Raw genomic sequence first — 27,018 nt, 5'->3', positions numbered from 1 at the left:
TGACAGCTAGGGATTGGACATGCAGACCCAAGAATGGCTGCACACCACCTTCTCATCCTTTACCAAGGAAATCTGATACAGACTCCCTTCCCAGAGCACACACACAGTGCCTTGTACCAAGGACAGGAAAGTAACCTCCCAGTGCTGTCCCCCCCCAAACTACTTGGGTCTGTGTTCTTGCGTTAAACCCAAGATGCCCAGTTCATGTCTCAGTGTCAGGTCACAGAGTTTGCACAGAAGACTGTTATGGTAATAGTCACGTAGGACTGGAAAGGACCTTCTGGGACGGCTGAACGCAGTGAGCTTGGTGGCCACTCCCCAACTTGCTGCCATGTGCTTTCTTCCATCATCGTTCTCAGGATGTTAGTATAATTGGAAATCCTGCAGGATGTGAAGTGCCAGCAGGATAGGCTAGCATTCCCTGTAAGTCTTCACCTGTAGCTACATCAAAATGTCATTTCCAGATCCCAGAGATGTGACACAATCAACAAAATGGTGAACAGCTAGGAAAAGGGAACCTGGAGGAAAAAGAAACCTTGATCTCTGCAGAAACTGTGCACACATCTAGAATACAAAGAGAAATACAGGAGCTACCATAATGTACTGTATCCTGGGCTGTAACTGCAGCAGCTAGGACTAGCTACTTCAGGTATGCCAGGAATCACCTAAAAGGCAGCACTAACGAAATACACCTCAGAGAAAAGTTCTCATGTGGTTGTTGATAAAAAGCTAGCACTGGGCTGAGGATGGAGCTTTATGGGTCCCAGTTAGAAATATGCACACTGACCATTCTCTATAAAAGTGACATTTTGAGGTTGTAACCTCTTCAATGCACAATATGCTAATTTGTGGAGTGCAAAATGTGCACAGACACTGCATAGGACAGTAAGCGTAGTGCTTGTGGCATCTTACAGAGCTCAGGCTACCATGGCTCCTCTACAACTCCTAGTACAAATCCCAAAGAGAAATAACATGGAACATTCACCTCCTCTCCCACAGATACTCCCACGGCCCTGCCTGTATATCCTCAACACTGTCAGCTTGTGAACCCCAGGAAGCCATGTCCCAAAACACACGCAGTCACCAATGCCAGCTCTGCTCTGAACTGCAGCACAGGGAACAGAGCATGGGCAGAACTACTGTGGGTCCTGCTGCACAGAGTTCTGCACCCCTCCACTGAGCTCTGCACCCCGCCAGGGAAGTCCGCATCATGTCCCGGGGAGCTCTGCACTCTGCCTGGCAGACGGGCACCCTGCTCGGGGGAACCCCGCGGCCTGCTCCGCGGAGATGCCCCGCACCCTCTAGGCAGCTTCGCACCCCGCTCCTGACGCAGCGCTTCTCCTCCCGCCCCTCCGCTTACCGCGCAGAGGCTGCCCGTTGCCGCGGCGACGTGCTCCTGACCCCCTGCGCTACCGGGCCCGGGCCCGGGCCTGCGCTGGCGGGTCTGCCGGGTGCCGCGGCAGCCGCGCTGGGAGGGGGGCGGCCGGGCCGGGACCCCGGGGCCGGGACTCCAGTGGCGGCCGGGCCGGATCCCCTCCCTGGGGCGGCCCGTCCAGGCCACTCGCCCGTGGGAGGGGGCGGGGGCGGCACTGGGGCGGGCGGGCCCGCCAGGGGGCGCGCTCCACGGGCAGCTCCCCGCTCCCGACGCTCCCGGCCGGGCGCCGCCCGCCGCGCGTCACTGCCTGCGCCCGGCGGTGCCCTCGCGCTTCCGGTGGCTGCGGCGCGGCCGTGCGCGCAGGATGGGCCGCGGCCGTCCCGGCACCCCGCGCCCCGCCGCCGTGAGTGATCCTCGGCCGCCGCCGCCCCTCCGCGCGGGGGACCCCGGCCCGGGCGGCGGGGCCTGGACTGGCCTCGGGGGACGAGGGGAGGCGAACGCGTGGCGAGGAGGCTGGGACGTGAACGGGGTTCGGCGGCGCCGGCGGGAGCTGCCCTTCTCCCCTCGGGGCCCCCTTGGCGCTGCCGGCCCCGCCGTCCGGCCCCGGTAGGCCGGGGCGCCTCCCGGCCCGCGGTGTCGGTCGGAAGCGCCGGCTCCGCGGCCTTGCGCCAGCGCTGTGTCCTTGTTCCGCAGGTCCAGGGCACCGGCGGCAGCAGCGCCGTCAGCAAGTGCTCGGCGGCGGCGCGGGGCTACATTCGGGACCGGTTCCTGCGGCTCCTGGTGGGGCGACGGCGGCGGCGATCCCCGCTTGTGCACCGGTGAGGAGCCGGCGCGCGCGGGGCCCTCGGCAGCCGCCTCCCTCGGGCTGGCGAGGGGCCCTCGCGGTGCCCCAGCCCCCTCGGTTGTGGCTGCCGTGCAGGGCACGCGTGTTGAAGGTATGCGTGGTGACAGAGCGGCAGCTGGCAGAGCGCTGTCTCTCAGCAATGCGCCCTTTTTAGGCAGTGAGTACAATTTTACGTGGCTGGTGGGCAAAAGTTGAAAGCTTTGTCCTGAGTAAAATATCTCCCTGGACTGGTTCCTAGCTCCAGTGTTCAATGCTGCTGAAGGCTACTTTAGATCAGTTTTGAAAACTAATATGCTAAAAACGTTAGCACGTCAGTAGTTTTCTCATTAATTCTCAAGGACATTACAGTTCCGGTAAGGTATTTGGTGGCTCAGGGGAACGCTATTCTCTTTGGAACCCATGGTGTCTGGGCAGTAGGTCTTCTCTGGAGCTTTGCAGGACGCAAGCACAAATACTTTAACGCGTAAGTGTAGAGGGTTCTGTGCTGATATGTTAATGGAGTTTACACAATCAAAATGACTGTGAATTGCCAAAGGAGTTTCATTCAGGGGGAAAAGAAAAAAGTGGTATTTGAGCAGAAGCTTGCAGGCCTGCAAAGACAAGTGTTGCTCATCAGGTGAGGAAGCTGAGCCTGTATTGACTTGTCGGCAAGCCAATGTAAATTAATAGAAAGAGTTATGTGTTGCAGCTGTCGAGGCTGCCATCACAAATTCTGGGACATCGTACACTATCTGGTGAAGTCTTTAGTCCCTGTGAAGCATGATAACATGCTTGTTAAAGGGAGTGATAGGAACTGATAAGCCTAGTGGGGACATGATGAAACTAACTAAAAGAGAATGCCAAGGAGAAAGAGGCACTAGTCCCGGCCAGACTAGGCAAATGGTAAACCCATTCCAGGAGCTAGAGTTACTTATTTCCATTCATTCAAAAAACAGAGCATGAAATTCCTTTCCTGACTTTGTTTCTCTTCCTTTTTTTGTTCCACTCTCGCTGCATTTGCACACACTGTCATTCATTTTGTTATACCCAATAGTCCCTTGTAAGTAAAGGAATTGATTCCGTATTGTTATGGCGTGTGATTTGGGGCAAGAACTCAGGTGTTGGCCACCCACGTTGCAGGGGAGCATCCTAACTGTCTGGGTTCATAGTTTTTCATGCAGTGAATGTTTATTTATGCAAAATGGAACAGGTCCGGTTAGGGTATCTGTACAGTTTCTCTTGGCTATCCATAGTCTTGTTGGTTAATACACCCACTGAATACAGGAGATGTGTATTTGTTAACAAGCTCTAGGTACAACAGATTTGTCGGACGTCTCCCAGTGCAGGTCTGTAAATGTGGGGTTATTAGGTAGAAGCTGAGAGAGAAAAAGAATGAGTTTTTTGAAATGGAGGATGTCAGTGTTGGAGAAATAGAGTTCCTGGACAGTGATTACAACTGACTTTCCTTCCGCAGGGGTTATTACATCCGCGCCCGTGCTGTAGATCACTGTGTTCAAGACTTCCTGCTGAAGACCCAAAGCCGTCCTAGGACACAGGTGCATTTTCTTTGTCTGGCTGTACTGGCAGTTTCCACTAGGTGTGTGAAAAGTCTTTTTGCCGTCTTGTCAAGTAGCTTATTGGTGCATCTGTTCTGATGCTTTCTCGGAAGAGCACAGAGAATCTGACTGGCACTACTGTGGCTGTCCATTTTCACTTTGGCAGAAGTGTCTGGGAGGGGGCAATACATACACAAAATTCTTCTGCCTCTTGCAGGCAGGAAATTGCCTGATTTTGTCGTTCCACAGCTGATGTTACTGAATGATTTTCACACCTAGATGCTCAGGACGCTGCCACAGTTGAGTATAACTTTTTCTGATGCTGTCTCTGCAGATCCTGTCTTTAGGTGCTGGGTTTGACTCCTTATACTTCCGTTTGAAGGACATAGGTCTTCTGCATCACACTGTCGTGTATGAGGTGGATTTCCCGAATGTGGCATGCCAAAAAGCTACTCTGATCAGGAGAACGAAAGAGTTGTTGGCACTGGTGGGAGATACCGGAGGGGAAAGATTAGGTATGGTATTTGGGGAAGGTTTTCTAGATGCTAAATGTTTAGAAGAAGCAAACATAGGTTCAGCCTTTAAAAAGTGAGATATGATGGTAGAGGAACTACAAAGCTGTAGATGAAAGGCGTGCTCATTTTCAGAAAAACTTTGGAACAGATAAATCATAGAATCATAGAATGGTTTGGGTGAGAAGGGATCTGGAAGACCATCTAGTCCAACCCCCTGCCACAGGCAGGGACACCTTCCACCAGACCAGGTTGCTCCAAGCCCCATCCAACCTGGCCTTGAACCCTTCCAGGGAGGGGGCAGCCACAGCTGCTCTGGGCAACCTGTGCCAGTGCCTCACCATCATCGCAGTGGAGAACTTCTTCCTAATATCTAATCTAAATCTCCCCTCTTTCAGCTTGCAACCATTACCCCTCGTCCTATCACTACCCTCCCTGATCAAGAGTCCCTCCCCACCTTTCCTGTAGGCTCCCTTCAAGTGCTGGAAGGCTGCTCATATTCAGAAAAATTTTGGGACAAAGACATCATTCGTAAACATTGGGTGATAACACGATGATGTATGTCTGCCAGAACGGGTTTGTCAGGAGCGGATTGTGTCGGACCAAGTTCAGTTTCTTTCTGTACGCTTCCTGCAGTGCTGTGTCCAGCTTTGGGCTCAGTAGCACAAGGAATAATGGCAAACTGCAGCGTGTCCACTGAGAGGTCACGAGACTCATAAAGTGGTGGAGCACATGACGTAGGAGGGGAGGCTGAGAGAACTGGGTTTGTTCAGCCTTCAGAGGAGGATGGGAGGGAGGGAGGTGGGCCTTAACTGCAGTCATTGACTGCCTAATGGGACAGTGTAGGAAAGGAAGCTGGACTTTTCTTGGAGGCGTGAAGCAAACAGCCACGGGGCAATGGTTGCAAGTTGCAACAAAGGACGTTCCGGTTACGTAGAATGGAATTTTTAAATTATTTTTTCCTGCCATGTGACTAGTTAAAAAGGAGAGGATTGCTCAGAAAGGTGGTGGAATCTCCAGCCTTGGAGATAGTTAGAGCTTGACTGGACAAAGCCTTGAGCAACCTGATACAGGTAACTGCTGTGAGCAAGGAGTTGGACTAGATGACCCTCAAAGGCCCCTTTCAGCCTAAATTTTACTATGATTTATGGGCTTTGTGAGTAGGAGAGAAGGTAGGACTCTTAGGTGTCTTGACTGTAATAAAACGTTAGTCGTTATGTGACCTGACTTTTTTTAAATACAGATAGAAGACAGCTGCAGAGCTAGGTGCAGACCACAAGTCCCTGGCTCCCATGAGCAGCTGAACAAGTCTCAGTGAGTAGTTGTTCCATGAGCTTGTTCCGTTTCCTCTTTAATCCAGTCACATTTTCAGTATTGGCAGTGTCCTGTGGCCAAGAATTCTGTCCATACCGATAACCTTCAGGTACTTCAGCAAAAAGGCAGGTGCTGAAAGAGTTGGGAATACCCTATTCTCTGTGTCCCGGGGGCAGTGAGTGATGGACAGACAAGTTAGTTGTTAGAAGAAATTAGGAGGGAACATGGGGATGGGCTTCTGAAGGAGGCCATTTTGCCTCCGGTAATGTGATGCCTTTGAGAATGCTGTAGATTAACGGTTCTCAGGACAGATATAGTTGTTGGGTTGCACTGGTACGGAGACATGGAATAGTTGATTTCTAAAGGTACTTTGCTGTTTGCTTTGTTTATGTTTGGTTTTGGATGAAACAGGTCAACAAGCTATAGCTTATGATATTCTTCTGGAGTACAGCGGTATGCCCCGGTCATGCTTGCAAATGATAAATTGGAACTTACTTCTGAGAACGGTGATCTGTGAGACTAGTCCTGGTGTTTGCAGAGAACTAGCATGTGCTGGTTCAGGATTCAGTGCCATTCTACAGCAGTGAAATCTGTTTGAAAAGCAAACAAACAAATCCCCAAAACCTTGAGACTGGTTTTATGGTTGTGAGGCAAACCGTTCAAATTCTTTTAAAGTGTTGGTACTTTCTTAGCCTAAACTGAAAGGTCTATAAAGGAAAGCCCTTAAGATTTGATTCTGAATTATAGTGGTTCTATAAAAATGTTGTTAAAGTAAATATTATAAGGTTTTGTTGTTATAGTAAATGTGATGATTCTGTGAGAAATCTGTAGGTGAAATTTGCATTAGGAGTAATGGAGTTTTAGATCTGCGTTTAATGGATCGCTCTTTGACACTATCCCTTTATGGTTCATTTAGTGATGGGGATTTTCTTGTACATGTCCCAAAGAAATTGAATTGATGGGCGCAGCCTTGTGAGTGGTTGCCTGTGGAGTTGATTTTCCTGTTTGTCCCTTTTGGTCTCTGTATTACATCAGCACTGTGGTGAGATTGTATCATTTTTGTCTCCCAGGCGCCATGACGCTTTCTGGAGAGGATTATAAATTACTAGGAGTGGACTTGTCGGAGCTGTCTGAGCTGGAGAGAGCCCTGGAGGAAGCAGGACTGGACAATGGAGTCCCCACCCTCTTCGTCGCAGAGGTGGTGCTCACCTACATGGAAAATAGCAGGTCAGTTGAGTTGTCCTCTGTTAGCCAGGTGGCACAATGAATAAAACAAGCTGCTTTGTGTGTACGTCACCTGGGACTGGGAGACCTGCTGCCTTGTAACTAAAGCCTCAGGAGTTCTGTGGAAGTCCCAAACAGCTCCTTACATCATAATTTTGGTGGGGTAATTGATGTCCACGTGACATCCTAAAAGTGAGGAAAAAAAGAACAAAAACCTCGGATGAGTGATTTTTTTATTCGTCTCGTCCCCTGAATTCTCTGCACAGATGGGGGAGGAGATGTTCGTAAGACCCCAGCACAGGATTCTCTTTTAGGTATTACCTCTGTCAGGATGCCTTAATAGCGTGCTTTATGGTGTTGCAGGAAGATGTATTGCTTCTGCCATATGAAAGATAGGCCCTCAATTATTTCATTTCTTATGCACAATCTACCTGACAGGTCAGATGCCTTGATTCAGTGGGCAGCAGAGCATTTCTCTCAGGCATGCTTTCTGCTGTATGAGCAGGTGCACCCAGAAGACCCCTTTGGACATGTCATGCAGCAGCATTTTAGCCAGCTGAACTCTGCCCTTCATTCTTTGGCACAGTACCCTGATTGTGAGGCACAGCAGAGGCGCTTTTTTGAAAAGGTAAGTACCTGCAGCTCCAGGGCACACATGAGGCATGATTTACCTGGGATAGATTGTAACATTAAATAATTTTGGAAGTTATCAGCTGTGTCAGTGACGGGTTGGAGCAGACAAGGCCGAGGCTGAGACGCTGCTTTGTCTAGTAGCATGACTAGTCATTTGACGATCTTTCAACCAACTTGCAGCCTACTTTCTGGCATGGGATTAACACAAGATGGGTTCCTCAGAGACTTTTGATATAATAAATTCTTAAATAACTTCTTAAGAGCTTTACAGGTAAGAGATCTATCCTCACCAGATTCTGGGCTCCTGCTGTTCCAGCTAGACAGCCTTACAGGCTTGTGCAGGTGTTTAATTGAGGGTCTTCGTTTTCTTGTGGGAGGTGAGTCTCTGTCCTTCCAGAGTTGTTAGTTTTGAGGGATTTCTGTTTTAGGGCTGGACTGAGTGCCGTGTCATGGATATGAATGAGTTTTTCACCTGTTTTACTCCAGAAGATGAGCAGCAAAGAGTGCAGGCTCTGGAGCCTTTTGATGAATATGAGGTAACCCTCCTTTATTCTGAACACCAATGACCAGGCTTTGATATGATAAGGTGCGTGCCATTTCTTACGGTCACAGTTTTGTACCAGAGCTGCTGAGGCGTAGGTGTTCATGTAGGCAGAAAGGATCTTGAATCAAGTTTAGCTTCTGCAGGAAGCTCTGTGTGAAGCTGGGGCAAGTAGCCTTGGAAGAAGAGTCTCTCTGGTGTTAGAAAAGCTTCTTGTTCCTTCCTTAGTGGCCGGTCTGTCAGGGAGACAGCACGGCAAACCAGCTGGTGGCATGAAAGATGTTGTAGATGCTAAAAGTTTGCATGGGTTCAAGGGGCAATTATTTTAATGAAAAAGAAATCCACTGAGGATTACTGAATCTGTAAAAATACACCTGATGTGAGGTTCCTGACTGCAAATGGTTGCGAGCATTCCTGGGGGAAGTAGATGCACTTGTCCTGCTCTCTTGCATTTCTGTAGGCTATTACTGTTTGTTATTGTTGGATACAGGTTACTAGTTTCAGATATTTTTTGGTCTGACTTTGTACAGCCATTCCTACATTAACGATTGAAATTTAACTGTGACCGTATTCTTTGACCTTTTTATGTTAGCTGCTGGCAAAGTTTGCGGCTATTTGAAGTCTAGAAGAGCAGATAAGTCAAAGATACTGAGTAACTTTGACATAAATATCCTGTAGGATACTTACTGGAAGTTTCCATTTTGCTTTTTGTGGTTTTCTGTTTATCTTTCTCTCTAGAAGTCTACCAGCCTGCAGTATGAAAACCATTTAATGTGCCTGCATTTATTTTGCCGACGTGCAGGATCTGCTTCTCTACATGAATGCAAAAGTAATGACTGAAAGGTCTTGGCAGATTTGCAAAGTGGTATAGAAATGTCTACAAGAACTGTTGTAGATCGAGGCAATTGTTCATACAGTGAGAAAGTAAAGGCTTTTTACTGTTTTCCTTGTAGAGGAGGTTAACGTGTACACAAGTGCAAGCTGAAAAATGTGCATAGGAGTAAGATATGTGATAACAGAGGGCTCTACAATTAGCCTTTGAGATAAAGATAAAGTAAGATCCAGGTCTTACTGGAAGCAAGCTTGATTGAATTAGATAAGAAATGTAAAATACACACTTAGTGTTGAGGGTGACTAATTTTTAGAATAATTTGGCTAGGGACAAGTAGTGGATTCTTTCATTTTTAGTATTTACTTTAATTTTTGGATATCAGTTTTCAAAAGATGCTTTTTACTTCTGGTAGAAGTTGAGGCCATGATGCCAGTGTTGTGGTTTCTTGAGCCTTTTAAATGCGCGTTTATGCCTTCTAGTCGTGTAGTTGGCTGAATATGTCCCGCCCCATGGGAGTGAGCATACTCAATTCCCTGATGTCCATAAAAGCCAGGGTGGACTCTAGTATTGCTGCTGACTTCCTGTACAGTTGTCTTGCTTGTGCTTCTGCCTCTCAGTGATTCCAAGGCCAGGCTGGAAATCGTATTTATGTGTTACCAGCCAGCAGAGACCATGTTGCACCTTTGAACATTTGTGATTTCTTTGGGGTCAGTTATATTCCATGACCTTTAAGAAGCCTTAATCCCTCTGGTATACAGCCCTCACTCTTTTATGTGATCAGAACTGGGAAGCATAAAGGGAAGCTGATTCCAAAAAGCAAAAGTTCCTCATGCAACGTACAATTAAGCTATGGAACTCCTTGCACAGCGTGTTACAGATGATAAAAGCTTAGGCGAGTTCAAAGAGCAACTAGATAGGCTCATGGATGAGAAATCCATCAAAGATTGTTCAGTACAAAGACACAGCTTCTTGCTTAGAAAATCCCTGATCTGTAAACTTTTGAAGGTTGGGATGAGGAAGATATTTACATGTTTTCTCTTTCTCAGATTCAACTTTAGTCTTCTGAGTTGGCCGCTGTTGGAAACGGTGCTAGGCTAGGCTGGCCTTTGATTTGATCACCCTGGCCATTCTGAGATCCTTACTACTGCTTGCTTTAAGATTTTGAAGGGGATTGTTTGTTTTTGTTTTTTTAATTTGGGCGTGCTACAGGAATGGCATCTGAAATGTTCCCATTACTTTGTCTTGACTGCATCAAAGGGGATGGAACCTTCCTGGACTCCATTGTTATCCAGTATGACAGGTACATACTGACTAGTTTTCATAGTATTCTTTTCTCTCGTGCAGGCTTCTGTCAGAGATTTCAGGAGACGGTAAAACCCTGGAAGGAGCAGATGAGATGCTGCCATTTGAGTAGCTTTATCCATTTCTCTGCTGTCCATTACGAGGCCAGGGCCACGTCCTGACTCTGGTGGTTGTGATCAGTTTCATTCTTTCAGTTTATTGAACCTTCCAGTCTCAACAGCTCTTCCTTCTGTTTATACATGGGGTCCTCCAGTGCGTGGCTGCAATGCCAGTCTACCCTGTTCCTCCTCGTATTTTTGGGTTCCCACAGACTCTCCTTCTTCAATTTATTTCCACTTGCCTCCATATGTGGCGCTCTGAGCCACTCTGTCCTTCCAGCTCCCAACAAAAGGTTGTTATGTTTTACTTACTGCACTATCAAAGTATTGTCCAGGAGAGCACTAAGGAGTGTGTCATGAAGTTTGTGTTTTGCTTTGTTATCCCCCGTGGGTGGAATTGTACATGTAGTATGTCTGTTTCTGAAATGCTGTTAAATCTGTACATCGCTTTTTTTAGATGGCAGAAAAGTGGTACAGCTGGGGAAAAACAAAGGCCAAGACTTTGTTTCCGTGATAAAAAGGACTTGGCAGCAGTATCAGTCCAAGAAATTCCTCTTTTGACTGCTTGCTTCCTTTTTGAGGTTGGAAAGCAGAAGGTTGTTTTTAACCTGTTTCACATCACTAGTCTTGTTCACAGTATAGCACCACAAGTAGTTGGGTCTGCAACTGAAAGTTGAAATCTGTGTTCTAGGGAGCAGGAAAAGCAGCTGGAAAAGGATAGGGCAGGATGGCATTCCTTAAGCCAACAAGGCCACTGAACCCATTGTGTTGTGTCTTGATTAGATCTGAAAACATGAAGTGAAATCGAAGCTAAGTGAATGTGGGTGTGGTTAAATATACTGTCTGATTGTCACTGGTCCTTATCTTAAAGGCCCCTAAACACGTAGGACCTATCCTTAGGTTAAAAAAAATAATCTGATGTTTGCTTAACTGCCATTAATACAGTGAAGACACTTAATTCGTTAGGGACAGGAATAGGGTCTTTCTGCTGCTGTGTCTGTTGTATTTGAAACTGATAGCAAGAGCCTTCAAAGTCCGGTAAATTGTCTGTGCTTAGGTAATTTTTTACTGGGAATGGCAAAAGGTATGTCTCAAATGCCAGTATGTGCCCCCAGCTATCCTCTCAAATAGATTTGGGTCCCTGTTCAAGAGAGTGCAAGTACTAAATCTTCCAAACAGGGCATGGTAAGTATATTCTCTGCAATGAAAAAAACCCTGTTGGTCTTAAAAAGGTCCACCTGTAGAAAGACATTTAAGCCCTAGGAGATGAGATTTTTTACTTCATCGAACAATAGGAAGTAGCGTCTTGTACGGAACAACATTTAGTACAGCCAGTTTTTCTGGATATGGCATACAAAGAACAGACTGAGAGCTGCTTCTCCTTCACCTCATCACCTCTCATATCACAAGAATAAGACACTTGATTAAAACAAAGAAGACGCAAATTCAGAGCAGATTAAAGAAAGCAATTTGTACAATGCATAGGTGAGTTAGAGGCCTGTGTTGAAAGCTTGTTTCATACTAAGGGATGTAGTATTTAGAGAGAAGATACTTGGATAACTGAAAATATTCTCTTATAGTAGGACCATTGGAATTAGCAGAGATTATTCTTCATGCTTTAGAACTTTATTTCAATGCTTTTGTGAAGGCAGGATCAAAATCTAGCAAGAAGCTTTGAAACCCAGCTTCCAGGTGTTTGTCCTTTTCCTGCTGTTCTTTGCTATTCAAGTAGCCAAATACTGTCTTCATCAGAAAGGCACTCCTTTTGAAGGTGTTGCAGCGATTCCTGTCTTGCTACAGCAGTTTAGGACACTGCAGTCTCCTAGCCAGTCTTACCTCCACCCCATTGAAGCTGTTGCAGAACTCTGTCAGGAGCTGAGGGAGTGGTAAGCAGAAGTTGAAAGTTGGCACAGTGGTAGTTTGAACCACTACAGCTTGATTTCTGGGGCGTGTCAGATTGTCTGTGTGCTCTGTCAACTTGCTTCATAATTTTTTCTGCTTGAAAAGCTGAACAGACTTACTTAATCTCTCGATTAATATGTAGTCCTTGGTTCTTGTTTGTGCATAAGTTCTTTGGTTCTCTTTGGCTTACAGTTCCTCATCGTGATGGTCCCATCAGGGTGGCTGGGAATATCACTGCAACAGTGTGTGCAATGCAGTCTGAAATTTCTGGCCTGAGACGTTATGGTCACCGCTCTGTTCTTATAAAACCCAATGTGATTCTCACCACTGGAGGCTTTGGGGAGGAGGATGGACAGCACTGCCGCATGAGAAATTTTCATGTGCTAACTAAGTGCGCAGGCTACTGGAAAGCAGTCTGTGTGAAAAAGGAAAATCCCAATGAAAGATGGGGTGAGTTCTCATACCGATGGCAAGTCTAGGGAAGACAGTTTTGTGCAAACAGTGTGACAGTGTCTCATGGAAAAGTGATGTCACAGTGCAATTACACTGAGGGTCAAAGAGATCCGAAGGTTCTGAATGCTAAGTGCGGATCCTGTGTGGCCAGCAGGCCAAGGGAGGTGATTCTTCCCCTCTACTCTGCCCTGGTGAGACGCCACCTACAGTGCTGCGTTCAGCTCTGGGGCCCCCAGCACAAGAAAGACAAGGAGCTGCTCGAGTGGGTCCAGAGGAGGGCCATGAAGATGATCGGGGGCTGGAGCAGCTCCCCTGTGAGGACAGGCTGAGAGAGTTGGGTTTGTTCAGCCTGGAGAAGAGAAGGGTCCGGGGAGAACTTATAGCGGCCTTCCAGTGCTGAAAGGGGGCCTGCAGGAGAGGTGGGGAGGGACTCTTGATCAGGGAGCGTGGTGATAGGACGAGGTGTAATGGTTTCAAAGTGAAAGAGGGTAGATTTAGATTGGATATTAGGAAGAAGTTCTTTCCTGTGAGGCTGGTGAGGCACTGGAAAAGGTTGCCCAGAGGAGCTGAGGATGCCCCCCTCCCTGGAAGTGTTCAAGGCCAGGTTGGACGGGGCCCGGAGCAACCTGGTCTGGTGGGAGGTGTCCCTGCCCATGGCAGGGGCAGTTGGAACTAATGATCTTTAATGTCCCTTCCAGCCCAAACCATATAACAACCCCTTGCAACGCTACAGGCTTGGGGAAGAGTGACTGGAAAGGTGCCTGGCAGGAAAGGACCCAGGGGTGTTGGTCGACAGCCGGCTGAACATGAGCCGTCAGCGTGCCCAGGTGGCCAAGAAGGCCAACGGCATCCTGGCCTGTGTCAGCCATGGTGTGGCCAGCAGGAGCAGGGAGGCGATCGTGCCCCTGTACTGGGCACTGGTGAGGCCGCCCCTCAAATGGTGGGTGCAGTTTTGGGCCCCTCCCTGCAAGAAGGACATTGAGGTGCTGGAGTGAGTCCAGAGAAGGGCAGTGAAGCTGGTGAAGGGTCTGGAGAGCAGGTCTGTGAGGAGCGGCTGAGGGAAGTGGGGGTATTCAGCCTGGAGAAGAGGAGGCTGAGGGGAGACCTGATCGCTCCCTACAGCTGCCTGAGAGGAGGCTGTGGTGAGGTGGGGCTAGGTCTGTCCTCCCAAGTGACAAGTGATAGGGTGAGAAGAAGTGGCCTCAAGCTGTGCCAGGGGAGGTTTAAATTGGATATTAGGAAAAATTTCTTCACCAAAAAGGTTACTGAGCATTGGAAGAGGCTGCCCAGGGCAGCGGTGGAGTCACCATCCCTGGAGGTATTTAAAAGACACGTAGATGTGGTGCTTAGTGACATAGTCTAGTGGTGGCCTTGGTAATGTTAGGTTTATGGTTGGACTCTATGATCTTAAGGGTCTCGTCCAACCTAAATGATTGTATGATTCTATAAATTTCATGGGGGAAAGATGGGTGTGAACTGTGATGTTTTCCATCTCTACAGATGAGCGGTTGTACCATACTGTGTCATGTCTCTCGAGCAGTCTGGCCCTGGTGGTAGGAGGACGAACATCCCCTTCAAGTGCAGGCTTGGGAATGTTGCGGCTAAAGTTCCCTGAAACCTGTAATGCCTCGGACCCAGATGACGTCATAGTGGAGCCTGTAGGCCCGCAGCCTGCTGCTGAACCAGCTGCTTTGCGTTGGAGACACAGTGCAACTGAAGTAATATTCAAAGGTAAAAAGCCTGTAAAGAGTGGAAATGGTCATAGGTATGCAGGTTCCCCAATTGCAGAATACGTGGGACAGTCCTGTGAGGTCTAAAAGGCAAATCGTCATGATATAACCTTACTTTTTATGTAGTACAGTCTATACAGTTAATGTTGGAACGTTGTATTCTGTTATCTGAAACAAGAGCTTTTTGCTGAACGTTTTGGAAGGAATATGATCTTGATAGATTCGTCGCCACGTTACAGAATCCAATTACGTTCCATAAAGATCTTGTTCCAGTGGTGATTTTTTTTTTCCCCTGGGCTTAAGGACTTGAGGCTTAAACTTTGTTTGAATGTATTTTTCTTACCGCATCTACGCAGTTCTTGTTGTGCCTTCTTTGTTTGTCAAGTCCAAAAGTGTTTGTGAAAGGCTTTACTAAATCCGAGAAAAGGGAAAGACTGAGCAGTCTCGGCTGAATTTCCTGAACTGAGCAACCGAGCTGGTCGATCCAACAGTTGAGCAGGATTTCAGTTATCTATGTGATTAATGCATGGTCCATTCGTTACAGAACCTATACGACATATACCTTGTGATAATGACTTTTATTACAGATGAGCTGCAATCTTGTGGGTGTTCTAGATGCAGGGCAGGAATCAAAATAGATATGAGATTGTATACTGCCAAAAAAAGCTCATCATGCATTTTTGAAAGTGCTACAATATATACTCGCAACTGCAGCTTGGTTGGCTCACCTCTCACAAACACACCTACCCACAAACGAAGAGACTCCTTTTTAGTTGTTCCTGTTTAAGGTGCAGGATGTGGCCAGACAGGCATACTGACCAGCCCAACCTGTTTACGTGTGACTAGCTCTTTTTATCCTTTTATCCCTCTATCTCCCTGTGTTTGCACCTCCCCAAATCACCTAAATCCATCCCCTTTCCTGCTTCTGGCTCCTCTCCTGAGCATCCCTTATGCAAACCCTAAATGCTCTTCCCCGGTATCTTAGAATGTGTCCCACACCCCTAGGCGGTACCCCCTCAAAGGTGCTCCACAGAGTTGCTCCTGTTCACTCATTCGGGTGGGTTTTACAGCTGGACAACAGGGCTGATATAGTTCTCCTGGGACAGCCCCGGGAGGAATCAGGATAGCTTGTGTGATTCTATAAGCATGTAGCGGGGGTTCTCTTGCCTGCAGACTGGCCACTGCCTCTCTGTGCTCCTCTTGTGCGTGAGGAAGTGAGCCTCTTGCGGCTCGATTGCTCTCCTGGGATGGGTCTAGAAGTAGCTGAGGCAGGATATTATATTTGGGTCCCCCCACCTTGTTTTGCCTCTGTGCTCCTCTGTGGATATGCAGGTGAACTTTTTCGCATGTAACAGAGCACGGCTAGCGAGTGAGGCTTTGTAATGATAAACAGATGCTTTAAAGAAAAGCAAAGCAAATGTTAAGAATTCTTAATGTTAAGAATTACCAGTAAAGGAACAAAAACCACAATGGAGAATCCTATTCTGCCGTTATGTAAATCATAGAATTACGGAAGGGTTTGGGTTGGAAGGGAACCTCGAAGACCATCTAGTCCAACCCCCCTGCCATGGACCGGGACACCTCCCACTAGACCAGGTTGCTCCAAGCACCATCCAACCTGGCCTTGAATACTTCCAGGGAGGGGGATGGCCACAGCTGCTCTGGGCAACCTGTGCCAGTGCCTCACCACCCTTACAGTAAAGAATTTCTTCTTTATATCTAGTCTAAATTTACATTTTTTAAATTTAAACCCATTACCCCTTGTCCTGTCACTACAGGCCCTGGTAAAAAGTCTCTCTCAGTGTTTCTTTTAAGACCTCCTTTAAGTATTGAAAGGCTGCAGAAAGGTGTCCCCGGAGCCTTCTCTTCTCCAGGCTGAACAATTAAAACTCTTTCAGAATTTCCTATAGGAGAGGTGTTCCAGCCCTCTGATCATTTTTGTGGACGTCCTCTGGACCCACTCTTAACAGATCCATGTCTGTCTTGTGCTGGGGGCCCCAATGTAGTACTCCAGGTGGGGTCTCACCTCCCTCGACCTGCTGGCCACGTTACTTTTTATGCAGCCCAGGATATGATTGGCTTTTTGGGCTACAAGTGCATATTGCCGGCTCATGTCAATTTTTCATCTACTAGTATCCCCAAGTCCGCCTCTGCAGGGCTGCTATCAATTCAGTCATCTGCCAGTCTGTATTGATACTGGGGATTGCCCCAACCCAGGTGCAGGACGTTGCACTTGGCCTTGTTGAACTTCTCGAGGTTCGTATTGGTCCAATACTCAAGCCTGCAAGTAGAAAAGAAAAGAAGCTTTGAGGTCTCTTCTTGACACTTGAAATATGGGAATTTCCTGTTCTGTGCACCACATATTCCCCAGCGTTAAGTAGAATTGAAACCTAGGGACATGATCTGTTCTGGAAGACAGATTCTTTGAGATCATTTATGGCTAAAGTTATTCATGCTTGATCGCACCAGAAGGAAGTTTCAGAACTTCCTGTCCGAAGGATAATATTTTAATTCTGGAGCAGGATCACTAGCTCTTTATCCGGAAGTGCCTCAGAAGAAATGTTACACTTCTAGTAGCAGTTGACAAATACTCAGTAGTACTGAATAGGTCTAGAATCAAGCCCTGCAATGGCACACTGAAAATTTGTCTAGTAAAAGATTTTGACTGTAAAGGTTGAGACAATGCTAGTTTTGGACCGACTCTTACTGTCTTGGTTTGAAAGACAGGTGTCTGCAGAGAAAGGCAGGAGCCTCCCTTGAAATGGAAAATGCAACCCCCTTCCCTCCAAATTATTAGAATTTTGAAATTAACGGGCCTTCAGGCAGAGATATGGGGAATAGGAATAACAGTTCTTTATATATATATAAATTATATATATATAATATGTATAATATATATAATATAATATAATATATACAATATAATATATACAATATAATATAATATATATAATATATATATATAATATAATATAATATATATCACAAGGCAGGGAAAAAAAAAACAACCCACTGGTTTACACTGACAGAGTCAGAAATACAACCTGACACCCTGTTAGGGTGGCAGTAGCAGTCCGATAAGATGCTGGCTGCAGTCCTCCTGAAGCGATGGATGTAGTTCTGTTGAAGCAGTGATCTTGTAAAAGGGTCTGGTCTTCCTCCGAAGGTCCAATGGTAGGTAGGTAGCTCTTGTCCTCTGGAACTCCAGTGGGGGGGAAAAACTCCTCTGGGAATCCAGTGGAAGAAGGCTGCTAGGATGTTGGAGATCTCAGTTTTTATTTAGCATGGACTGCTTGGCTCCTTCCCCCCGGGTGGAGCATCTCACCATGGGATGGGGAGTCGTGAGGCAGTTCCTTGATGGGCCGTTAACAGGAGATAGTCCAGGAGCGAGTTATCATCGATGGGTCAGGCAATAAGGCATTGTTGTGCCCATTAACAGAAGATAGTCCAGAGGGGGGGAGGCAGGGAGCACCGCCCCACCTGGTCTCAACAGCTCCTGAAGATGGTAATGGAATACTTTTTTTGGGGCACATCTTACACTGTAACCTAGGACACTTACAAAGGGGCAAAACCAGCAGCAGTTGTTAGTAAGTCAGTGGTGGGACTTGGTGGAATTCAGGAGGTGAAAGCGGTCCTTTCTTAAGCTGTTTTCATTTTCCATTAGCTGGCAGGGAGCTATTGAAGAGGAACACCAGGGGAATTGTTTAGCAGTTGTTAGTCTACTCTGGAGCATAGACTGAATTTGTGGAGCAGTGTTTAATTAATACCATAATGTAGTTTAGAGCTCAGCCTTGCAGTCAGAGTTTGATATCAAAGAAGCAAATGCTAAATGGGTAGATAACATTGTATAAATATTGCATTGGTTTTTGTCTTTGTCAGACTGTATTGTATCATCTTATTTTTGCCTTGATTTTGCTTTGTAGCTGAAGTAAGTGATCAGCACTTGTGGTATTTGCACAGTCCATTATGAAGTGAGCTCACAAGGCATAGTGCAGTTAATGCATGTCCTTGACATCTACCTGAAGTACTTTTGCACCTTTTGTACCTCCTTTTTGATGCTTGTCGGGATTAACTGCTACACACTTAAGTTATCATGATCTCTCTTTTGTATGAACAAATACACATTCTTGCTGTCTTATGAGGATTTATCTATTTTATTGGGATAAACGGATGTCATTGTGTTGCTATGACTTATGTACTTAGGATTTTCTAGTTTTATTAGTTTTATGAGCACAATCTTTCCATTGCCTAAATTTTAATTCCTTAAGTCTATTAAGGTATATTAAAATACACATTTACTCCTTTTGGTTTTGAGACTATAGTGTGTGATTTCTATTCAGACCTTAAACATTGAGAAACTACCTAATATAAGTGGACGATGGGGGTCTGCTGAATGACCACAAACATGAAGAATGCAGCTTCTTAGTAAAAATATTTAGACTTCCATGTGCCTTATAAAAGGTCTAGATACAAGAGTAATTCCTGTATCTGTGAAACAATTTCTTGCATTTATTGCTAAAGTCTGGAAATGTTCATCAGGTTGCAGGATGTCTTAGTATAGATAGTGTATAAAACTTCTGCCTGACTGCATTAATTTCTGTCTTTGGTCAGCTTCCCTTCTGTGCAAAAAGAAATGTTTGCTTTTGTGGCATGCCAAATTCTAACTTATCATTTCACCTGGTTGTCTTTTTCTGTAGGCGAGAAGTACCTGTTTCTGTATGGTGGCCGCTCTGCTACGGAGCCTGTGCTAGGGGACTGGTATTTCCTGCACACTCAACACCTATCCTGCACTGTGGTAAGAGCTTAGGGAGGCCCTGGGGAGTAGAAATTGCCTTCACTTTATAGGTGCTTGCTGCTGTATTGGAAGCCCAACTAAACCACAGTGGTATTACCATACTGAAGCGGATGTCATTAGCATGCATCTCCCAGTCTTGCTTTCGAGACCTTTTAACATCTTCGTTGCCCTTAAGAGTCGTAGAATTACGGAGTCAGAGAGTATCTCAAGTTGGAAGGGACCCATAAGGATCATTGAGCCCCAACTCCATGTTCCTTGCAGAACTACCTAAAACTAAACCGTATGATTAAGAGCATTGTCCAGACACTCCTTGAACCCCGATGGGCTTGATGCCATGACCACTTCCAGCCTGTTCCAGTGACCGACCACCTTCTCAGTGAAGAACCTTTTCGTAGTCACAGAATGGTAGGGGCTGGAAGGGACCTCTGGAGATCATCTAGTCCAACCCCCTTGCCAAAGCAGGTTCACCTAGAGCAGGTCACACAGGATCACATCCACGTGGGTTTTGAATACCTCCAGAGAAGGAGACTCCACAACCTCCCTGGGCAGCCTGTGCCAGTGCTCTGCCACCCTCAGGGTAAAGAAATTTTTCCTCATGTTCAGGTGGAACTTCCTGTGCTCCAGTTTGTGCCCATTGCCTCTTGTCCTGTCACTGGGCACCACTGGGAAGAGCCTGGCTCCATCCTCTTGACACCCACCCTTTAGATATTGATAAGCATTGATAAGGTCCCCTCTCAGCCTTCTCTTCTCCTGTTCTCTTGACACACAACTTTTAGATACTTGGAAGCATTGATGTAGTACTTTCTCAGTCTCCTTCAGGCTAAAGAGCCCAAATTCTCTCAGCCTTTCATCCTAAGAGAGATGCTTCAGTCCCCTAATCATCCCTGTAGTCCTCCGCTGGACTCTCTCCAGCAGTTCCCTGTCTCTTTTGGACTGGGGGGCCCAGAACTGGACGCAGCACTCCAGATGTGGCCTCACCAGGGCAGAGTAGAGAGGGAGGAGAACCTCCTTTGATGTGCTGGCCACACTCTTCTTCATGCTCCCCAGGATACCATTGGCCGCCTTGGCCACAAGGGCCCATCGCTGGCTCATGGTCCACCAGTTGTCTACCAGGACTCCCAGGTCCTTCTCCTCAAAGCTGCTCTGCAGCAGGTCGACCCCCAGCCTGTACTGGTGCATGGGGTTGTTCCTCCCCAGGTGCAGGACTCTACACTTGTCCTTGTTGAACGTCATTAGGTTCCTCTCCACCCAACTCTCTCACCTGTCCAGGTCTCGTGGCAACACAGCCTTCCGGTGCGTCAGCCACTCCTCCCAGCTTTGTGTCATCAGCAAACTTGCTGAGGGTGCGCTCTGTCCCTTCGTCCAGATCATTGATGAATATGTTGAATAAGGCTGGACCTGGTACTGATCCCTGGGGAACGCCACTTGTTACAGGCCTCCAGCTGGACTCAGCACCACTGGTCACAACCTTCTAATGTCCAATCTGAACTTCCATATGGATATGGGGGCTTTGGGCTGTTCATCTTCTTTTAGTGCTTGCACTAAAGGTTTTCTTTCTGCATATTAGTACTGCAGTTCAGCATTTTATCCTGCTCTGTGGTTTGAGCCACTGATCACCTGCTTTGCTGGCCTCTGCGTTAGTCCATGTGTTTGTAAACTTGTCATTCTCGGCTGCGTATCTTGAATGGAAAGCAGCATGCTAGAATGCAAATAAAGTTACCTCTAATAAATGTGCAGAAATAAAACCCTCTAAAGACTGAACAATATTAAATATACCAAGGGCTAGAGAAATATTTGAGATAGTGTAGATGGAAACACTTCTACTTAGCCATCCCTAGAGGAACATGTATGGGTTGGGTTTTTTTGATTGTTCCCTATCACGCTTAACTCTGTTCCCCTCCAGCAATTGTTCCTATCCTATGGCAGGAAAGAATGTTGCATCCCACAGGAAATGCAACAAGAAGAGATCGTTTAAGAGCCTGGATGTGAAGAAGTCACTTAGCTTGTCAAACTTCAGCCTTGGACTTATGTTTTCCTAGATTCCTGTTGAGGGTCCAGTACCAGAAAGCCGTCACTCTCACAGTGCTTGTAGCTGGAAAGGAGGAGTGCTAATTGCAGGAGGTCTGGGAGCAGCTGAACAGCCTTTAGGTTCAGTTTTCTTTCTGAGGGAATTTGAACATGGCTTTCAGTGGCAGACAGTAGATACACACCCTCCTATCGTCCCAAGGTGAGTAGAAGTCATTCAGCAATGAATTTTCGGCCTGTCGCTACCTAACTGTCTTACTAATGGAGTTCAATCTGATTTTGAACCCACAGGTATTCACATACCGCACACGTGCATGATGGAAAACTTCTGCTTGTTGGTGGAGTGTGGTTTCACTCATCCTCTGTGCCAGGCATCACTGTCATTGACTTAATGACTGGTCTCTGCTTGGACTATACAATTAATGTGGTAAGTACTCAAATTTTTCTTTCAGGGTAAACAGTGTTGTGTAAAGAAAAGTGGTAGCTTCAGGGCCATTCCCCGAAACAGAGTAGGGAATGCAAAGTAGGCAAACTTGTGAGTGGAATAAATATCCACTGTTTGAGGTAGAATGTAATTTTTAAGTGCTTTCACCAGCCCAGAGAACATGATAAGAGAGGGAGAGTCTTGAGTGTGCAGAAGACTGGAGGGCACAGAGCTGCTCTATTCATAGAATCATAGAACAGTTTCGGTTGGAAGGGACCTTAAAGATCATCTAGTTCCAACCCCCCTGCCATGGGCACGACACCTTCCACTAATGTAAATGGACCCTTTTTTAGTTTAAAATCGTTACCCCTTGTCCTGTCACTGCAGGCCCTGGTAAAAAGTCTCTCTCAGTCTTTCTGATAAGCCCCCTTTAAGTATTGAAAGGCTGCAGAAAGGTCTCCCCGGACCCTTCTCTTCTCCAGGCTGAACAAACCCAACTCTCAGCCTGTCTTCATGGGGGAGGTGCTCCAGCCCTGATCATCTTCATGGACCTCTTCTGGACCCACACAGCTCATGGGGGCCCTAGAGCTGAACACAGCACTGCAGGTGGGGTCTCACCAGAGTGTCGAGTAGAGGGGGAGAATCCCCTCCCTTGACCTGCTGGTCTCAGTTCTCTTGATGCAGCACAGGATGCAATTGGCTTTCTAGGCTGCGAGTGCACGTTACTGGCTCACATTCAGTTTTTCATCTACCAGCACCCGCAAGTCCTTCTCCCCAGGGCTGCTCTCAATCCACTCATCCCCCAGCCTCTGTCTGTGCTTGGGATTGCCCTGACCCAGGTGCAGGACCTTGCACTTGGCCTTGTTGAACTTCACGAGGCTCACACAGGCCCACCTCTCCTGCCTGTCAAGGTCCCTCTGGATGGCCTCCCTTCCCTCCAGCGTGTCGGCCGTACCACGCAGCTTGGTGTCGTCAGCAAACTTGCTGAGGGTGAACTCAATGCTGCTGTCCGTGTCGCTGACAAAGATGTTAAACAGCACTGGTGCCAATACTGACCCTTGAGGAACGCCACTTGTCACTGGTCTACACTTGGACATCAAGCTGTTGACCGTGACTTTTTGAGTACAACCATGTAGCCAATGCCTGATCCAGAGTGGTCCATCCATCAACTCCATGTTTCTGCTGTATAGAGGCAAGAATGTTGTTCAGGACAGTGTCGAATGCTTTGCACCAGTCAAGGTAGATAACGTCAGTTGCTTTTCCCTTGTCCACCAACGCTGTTCTGGACAGGGGGAACAGAACTGCAATGGGCACAAGCATAGCAATTTCAGGATGTCTGTCGAAGAAGAGAACGGATCAAACCAGAAGCCTTGGTTAGTCTTTATGGAGGTCTGTGGTATAATTTAATTAAAAACTTCATGGTGGAAATTGCTGTGTGCTACAGCTGCTGCCTGAAGTACAAAAGAAAACAGCATGGAAATACTGGAAACTCAAGAGAACTTTTTACCGTAAGAGTGATTGAACACTGAATAGGTTGCTCAGAGAGGCTATGATGTCTCCATCATTAGAGATATGCTAAACCTGACTGGGCAAGGTACTGAGCAGCCTGCCGTAGTTGAGCCTGCTTTGAACAGAGGTGGTTGGACTAGATGATACTCAGAGGTCCCTTCCAACCTCAGCTATTCTGTGATTCTGTTCTATGATGCAGTGAAGAACAATCATACAGGTGATGTCATGTAGCAGGATTTTGGCATAGTCTGGGCAAAATTTAGTCTAAATCTGTGAGTAGCCCTTATCTGTGATAATACTGCCTGGAGTACAAGACAGACACGTACCTGTTGGAGCATGTCCAGAAGAGGGCCACAGAAATGATCAGGGGCTTGGAATACCTCTCCTGTGACGACAGACTGAGTGAGCGTTGGAGTTGTTCAGCCTGAAGAAGAGAAGGCTCCGGGGAGACCTTATAGCGGCCTTACAGTGCTGAAAGGGGGCCTACAGGAAAGGTGGGGAGGGACTTTTTAGTAGGGCCTGTAGTGATAGGACAAAGGGTAATGGTTATAAACTAAAGGAGAGTAGATCCAGACTAGATAAAAGGAAGAAATTCTCTATGCTGAGTGGTGAAACACTGGCACATGTTGCCTGGAGAGATGGTAGATGCCCCATCCCTGGAAACGCTCAAGGTCAGGCTGGACAAGGCTCTGAGCAACATGATCTAGTTGAAGATGTCCCTGCTTGTGGCAGGGGGGGCCGGAGCAGATGATCTTTAAAGGTCCCTTCGAACCCAAACCATTGTATGAGAAAGCTTCTGTTGCTTGACAAGGTTTTATTTATCTTTTATGTAAAGAAACAGATTTTTTTAGGTATCTGTACATACGGATCCTGTCCTTGTGACTGCTCTGTTTTTTATAATAGCCAGTATGTGTGTATCGGGCTGACCTTGCAGCATTTTCAGGAGGGCAAAAAGCATGAAGTGTGCTGTGACCTGCTCTAGGCTAGCCAGCTTTGGCAGGGGAGTTGGACCAGATGATCTCTAGAGGTCCCTTCCAACTCCTACCAATCTGTGTGATTCTGTGATTAAATGTAGTTTAGTTTTTTAACCTCTATAGCAGAAGTTACAAGTGGCCTACTATCCTTTAGATAAAATAGGCTACTCTTGTTGGATAGCGATGAGGATGGGTACAGTGATAATAAAGTTTTTTCTAAAAGAATAGAACTTTTTTGTTTACATTGAATAAGTGGATGCAGATGGATTGATCGCTGCCTTTGCTTATGAGCTCTTTGCTTTGACTTAAGCAAAACTCTGTAGGCTTTTGAACCTACTGGTAATGTGCTAAAGTATTGGTAGTCCTGTACAGTGTATGTGGGTTAGTCCCAAGTTTTGAAAGACTGGAATTGTCAGTGATTTTCTGTGCAGTACTGGATGCCATTAGTATTACTGCTTTGGTACATGTGTTAAAAGGTGGTAGCACCAAAACCATTGGCTGGCAACTTTCTCTGTGCTTGAAAAAGCCATGGAACAGTTACCGTGGGCAGACATATCTCTCTTAATTGCTATCCCTTCGCCTTTCTCTGAAAATACAGATGAGGGTACCCTCATAAAAGTTGCCTTCTGTCCTGAGCATTTTACAAGGGAAGCCTCTACAACCTGTCCTCAGTAACTGAATTGCCAACACAGCAGTTTTGTTGCTGCTACAGTCTGTTAATCTGCAATGAGTGTTTCTCCAAGGTTCACTTTCCTGAGCTTTTGAGTATTGGAGGTCATCAGGAAAAAGTTTCTCTTCAGATTGTCAGATACACAGATTGTAAATCAGATGTTTCTTGGACCTCAGATGAATATAGTTATATACGTATATATTAGGCTATGTCCTTTGTGGTGAAGAGGGAATGACTGTTCATTGCTTCTTCTGATTTAAGAACTGGGAGACATCAGAAGAAGGTGGCAGGCAATGCACTTAAAAAGAGTGCTTCGTATGAAACTTAGGTAAGCTCTGGAACTCCTTGCACAGGACATGAATGCCAAAAGTTTACATGGATTCAGAAAGTGACTGGCTAAGTTCTTGGGAGAAAAAAACATTAAGGTTCAGGGAGTACAAAGACATTCTCTCTCATTAAAAATCACTGAACTCCAAGTTGTTGGGTGGGTGGAGTATACTACAGGAGTATATAATGGTTTCCTTGTTCCTGTGTTCTCTAGCTATCTATTTTTGCCCACATTTGTGGGTGGTATAGTGGACTAAAAGCCCTCTGGTGGGACCCAGTGTAACTGTCCTTACCTTTCTACCGTGTGAAATCTCTACAGCATTTATGAGGTACATGTGTGCTGAAGTCCTGTATGTTCAAAATCTCCTTTCCTTTTTTAGGAGCGTCTGGAGTGGCCATTAATGCTACATAATCATAGTAGTGTCTTTCTGCCAAATGAGAAGGAGTTGCTGCTTATTGGTGGTGGTGGAAACTGCTTCTCTTTTGGGACGCACCTGAACCCAGAGCCTGTCTTGCTGAGCCTCAGCAACATCCTGACCAGCCACTGACTGGGACCACACAGGACTGAACCATGCTACTGCACTGTGGTGACAGATCTATTCACTTGTAGGTCCACGAGCGGCAAAATGTTTCCACAAAGGTTTGTATCCAGAGTGCATTTGTAAAGGTGGGATTAGGAGGGACAGTTATGACACAAGGCGTTGCATACCTCATCTTTCTGGGCTTTGTAATGCTTTTTGTGTTGCTGTAAATAAAGTGTCTCAAAAGTAGCTCTGTGGTGACAGCAATAATCCTTAGAGGTGAAATGAGGAACAGTGCTGTGTTCAGAAGGGACACGATTTTGCACAGTGCCGACTCAGAGGTACAGTGAAGTCACTGAGTCAAAAAGCCATTGGAAATGTTCAGTTGAGCATAATTAAATAGGTGAAAGGAAGTGTATTACAGGTCATACCTGAATGTTTCAAAAGGTCGTGTCTAGTCTAGTTATGACAAACTCATGCTCCTCTGATTGTTGTTGCCAGCAGCTCAGACCCTGCTAGCTGTAGCCCTTGCTTGTTTCCTGGAAGGTTAATGACATACCGTTATCATGAAAGAGGAGTAGCCTCATGCTAACATTTGAACTCTTCTGTGCCTGGGAAGTGCCATGGTGAGGAGACTGTGCTTGGAACACAGTATTTAAGCACAATGTTCAAACTAGGATGATGTTCTTGAGAAGAGACATACACTCTGTCTATATGTATTTTATACAGGATGACCAAATTAGTTCAGGGAGGTTTTTGTTTTGGGGAAAGCCCCGTGGAAAACTACTAGAGAGCATCCTCGGAGGATAAACTAGAAAATGAGAAAGGGAGATCTTTAAAGCTGTTGCAGGACCAAAATTGGTTGAGGCTGCTGATTGGGATCATGTCTGTAGGCATCCAAAAATCAGATTGCCTTCTGAATTCTTCAATGGAAGAGGTGTCTCTAAACCTGTGAAATTAAGGAGAAGGTGGAATAACTTCAGTAGCTTTTCATGGCTTCTACTGGCTGTGATAAGGAAAGGGCTACACAACGCAAAGTGCCTTTGAGAGGACCTGCTGGGTCTGAAGCATATGAAAGGAGCTGGCAGACACTGGAGCAGGAGTAGACCCTGCAGTCACTTGCCTCCATTTCCCATCAAGCTTCTTCCTCCTGCAGGTGTGAATGGCCGTCTGGAGGAGATTGGGGAGGTCCTGTGACTTGGCAGGGCCTCACTCGAGGAGCGTGTAAATAAAAAAAGATGAGAAGTGAAATTCACTGAGCTGTTCAGGAGGAGCCAGAACAGGAATTGCAACTTGATGTACTTGAACATGCAGAAGGCACATGATGCTAGGACCTGCATTATGAATCCATGAAGGACTTCCCAGTTTACGTCCCCAGCAGGCTATGGAATTAACTCAAGTTATAAACTGGATCACCTGTGTTCCTTGTTGCCCTTTTCTTATGCTAGAGGTCCTGCTGCTTAATGTCAGGACAGGAT

The 27,018-nt window shown here is 46.5% G+C and overlaps 1 protein-coding gene across 1 annotated transcript; it reads left to right on the top strand.

The window, feature by feature from the left end:
* The first annotated feature begins 1,739 nt into the window (after positions 1 to 1,739).
* On the top strand, positions 1,740 to 25,789 carry LCMT2 (leucine carboxyl methyltransferase 2). Its single transcript, XM_086475458.1, has 14 exons — positions 1,740 to 1,778; positions 2,069 to 2,193; positions 3,673 to 3,754; positions 4,089 to 4,260; positions 6,645 to 6,807; positions 7,243 to 7,432; positions 7,866 to 7,973; positions 10,020 to 10,110; positions 12,305 to 12,562; positions 14,066 to 14,296; positions 18,993 to 19,090; positions 21,130 to 21,317; positions 21,407 to 21,542; positions 25,400 to 25,789. The coding sequence occupies exons 1-14, from the start codon at positions 1,740 to 1,742 to the stop codon at positions 25,565 to 25,567; spliced, it is 2,049 nt and encodes a 682-aa protein (XP_086331584.1). The 3' UTR covers positions 25,568 to 25,789.
* Positions 25,790 to 27,018: the final 1,229 nt, after the last annotated feature.

The sequence above is a fragment of the Leptosomus discolor genome, chromosome 1 (assembly GCF_034619465.1).
Source record: "Leptosomus discolor isolate bLepDis1 chromosome 1, bLepDis1.hap2, whole genome shotgun sequence".
Lineage (NCBI taxonomy): Eukaryota > Metazoa > Chordata > Aves > Leptosomiformes > Leptosomidae > Leptosomus > Leptosomus discolor.
The sequence above is the reverse complement of the archived record's forward strand: the minus strand, read 5'-3'. Positions and strand labels throughout refer to the sequence as shown.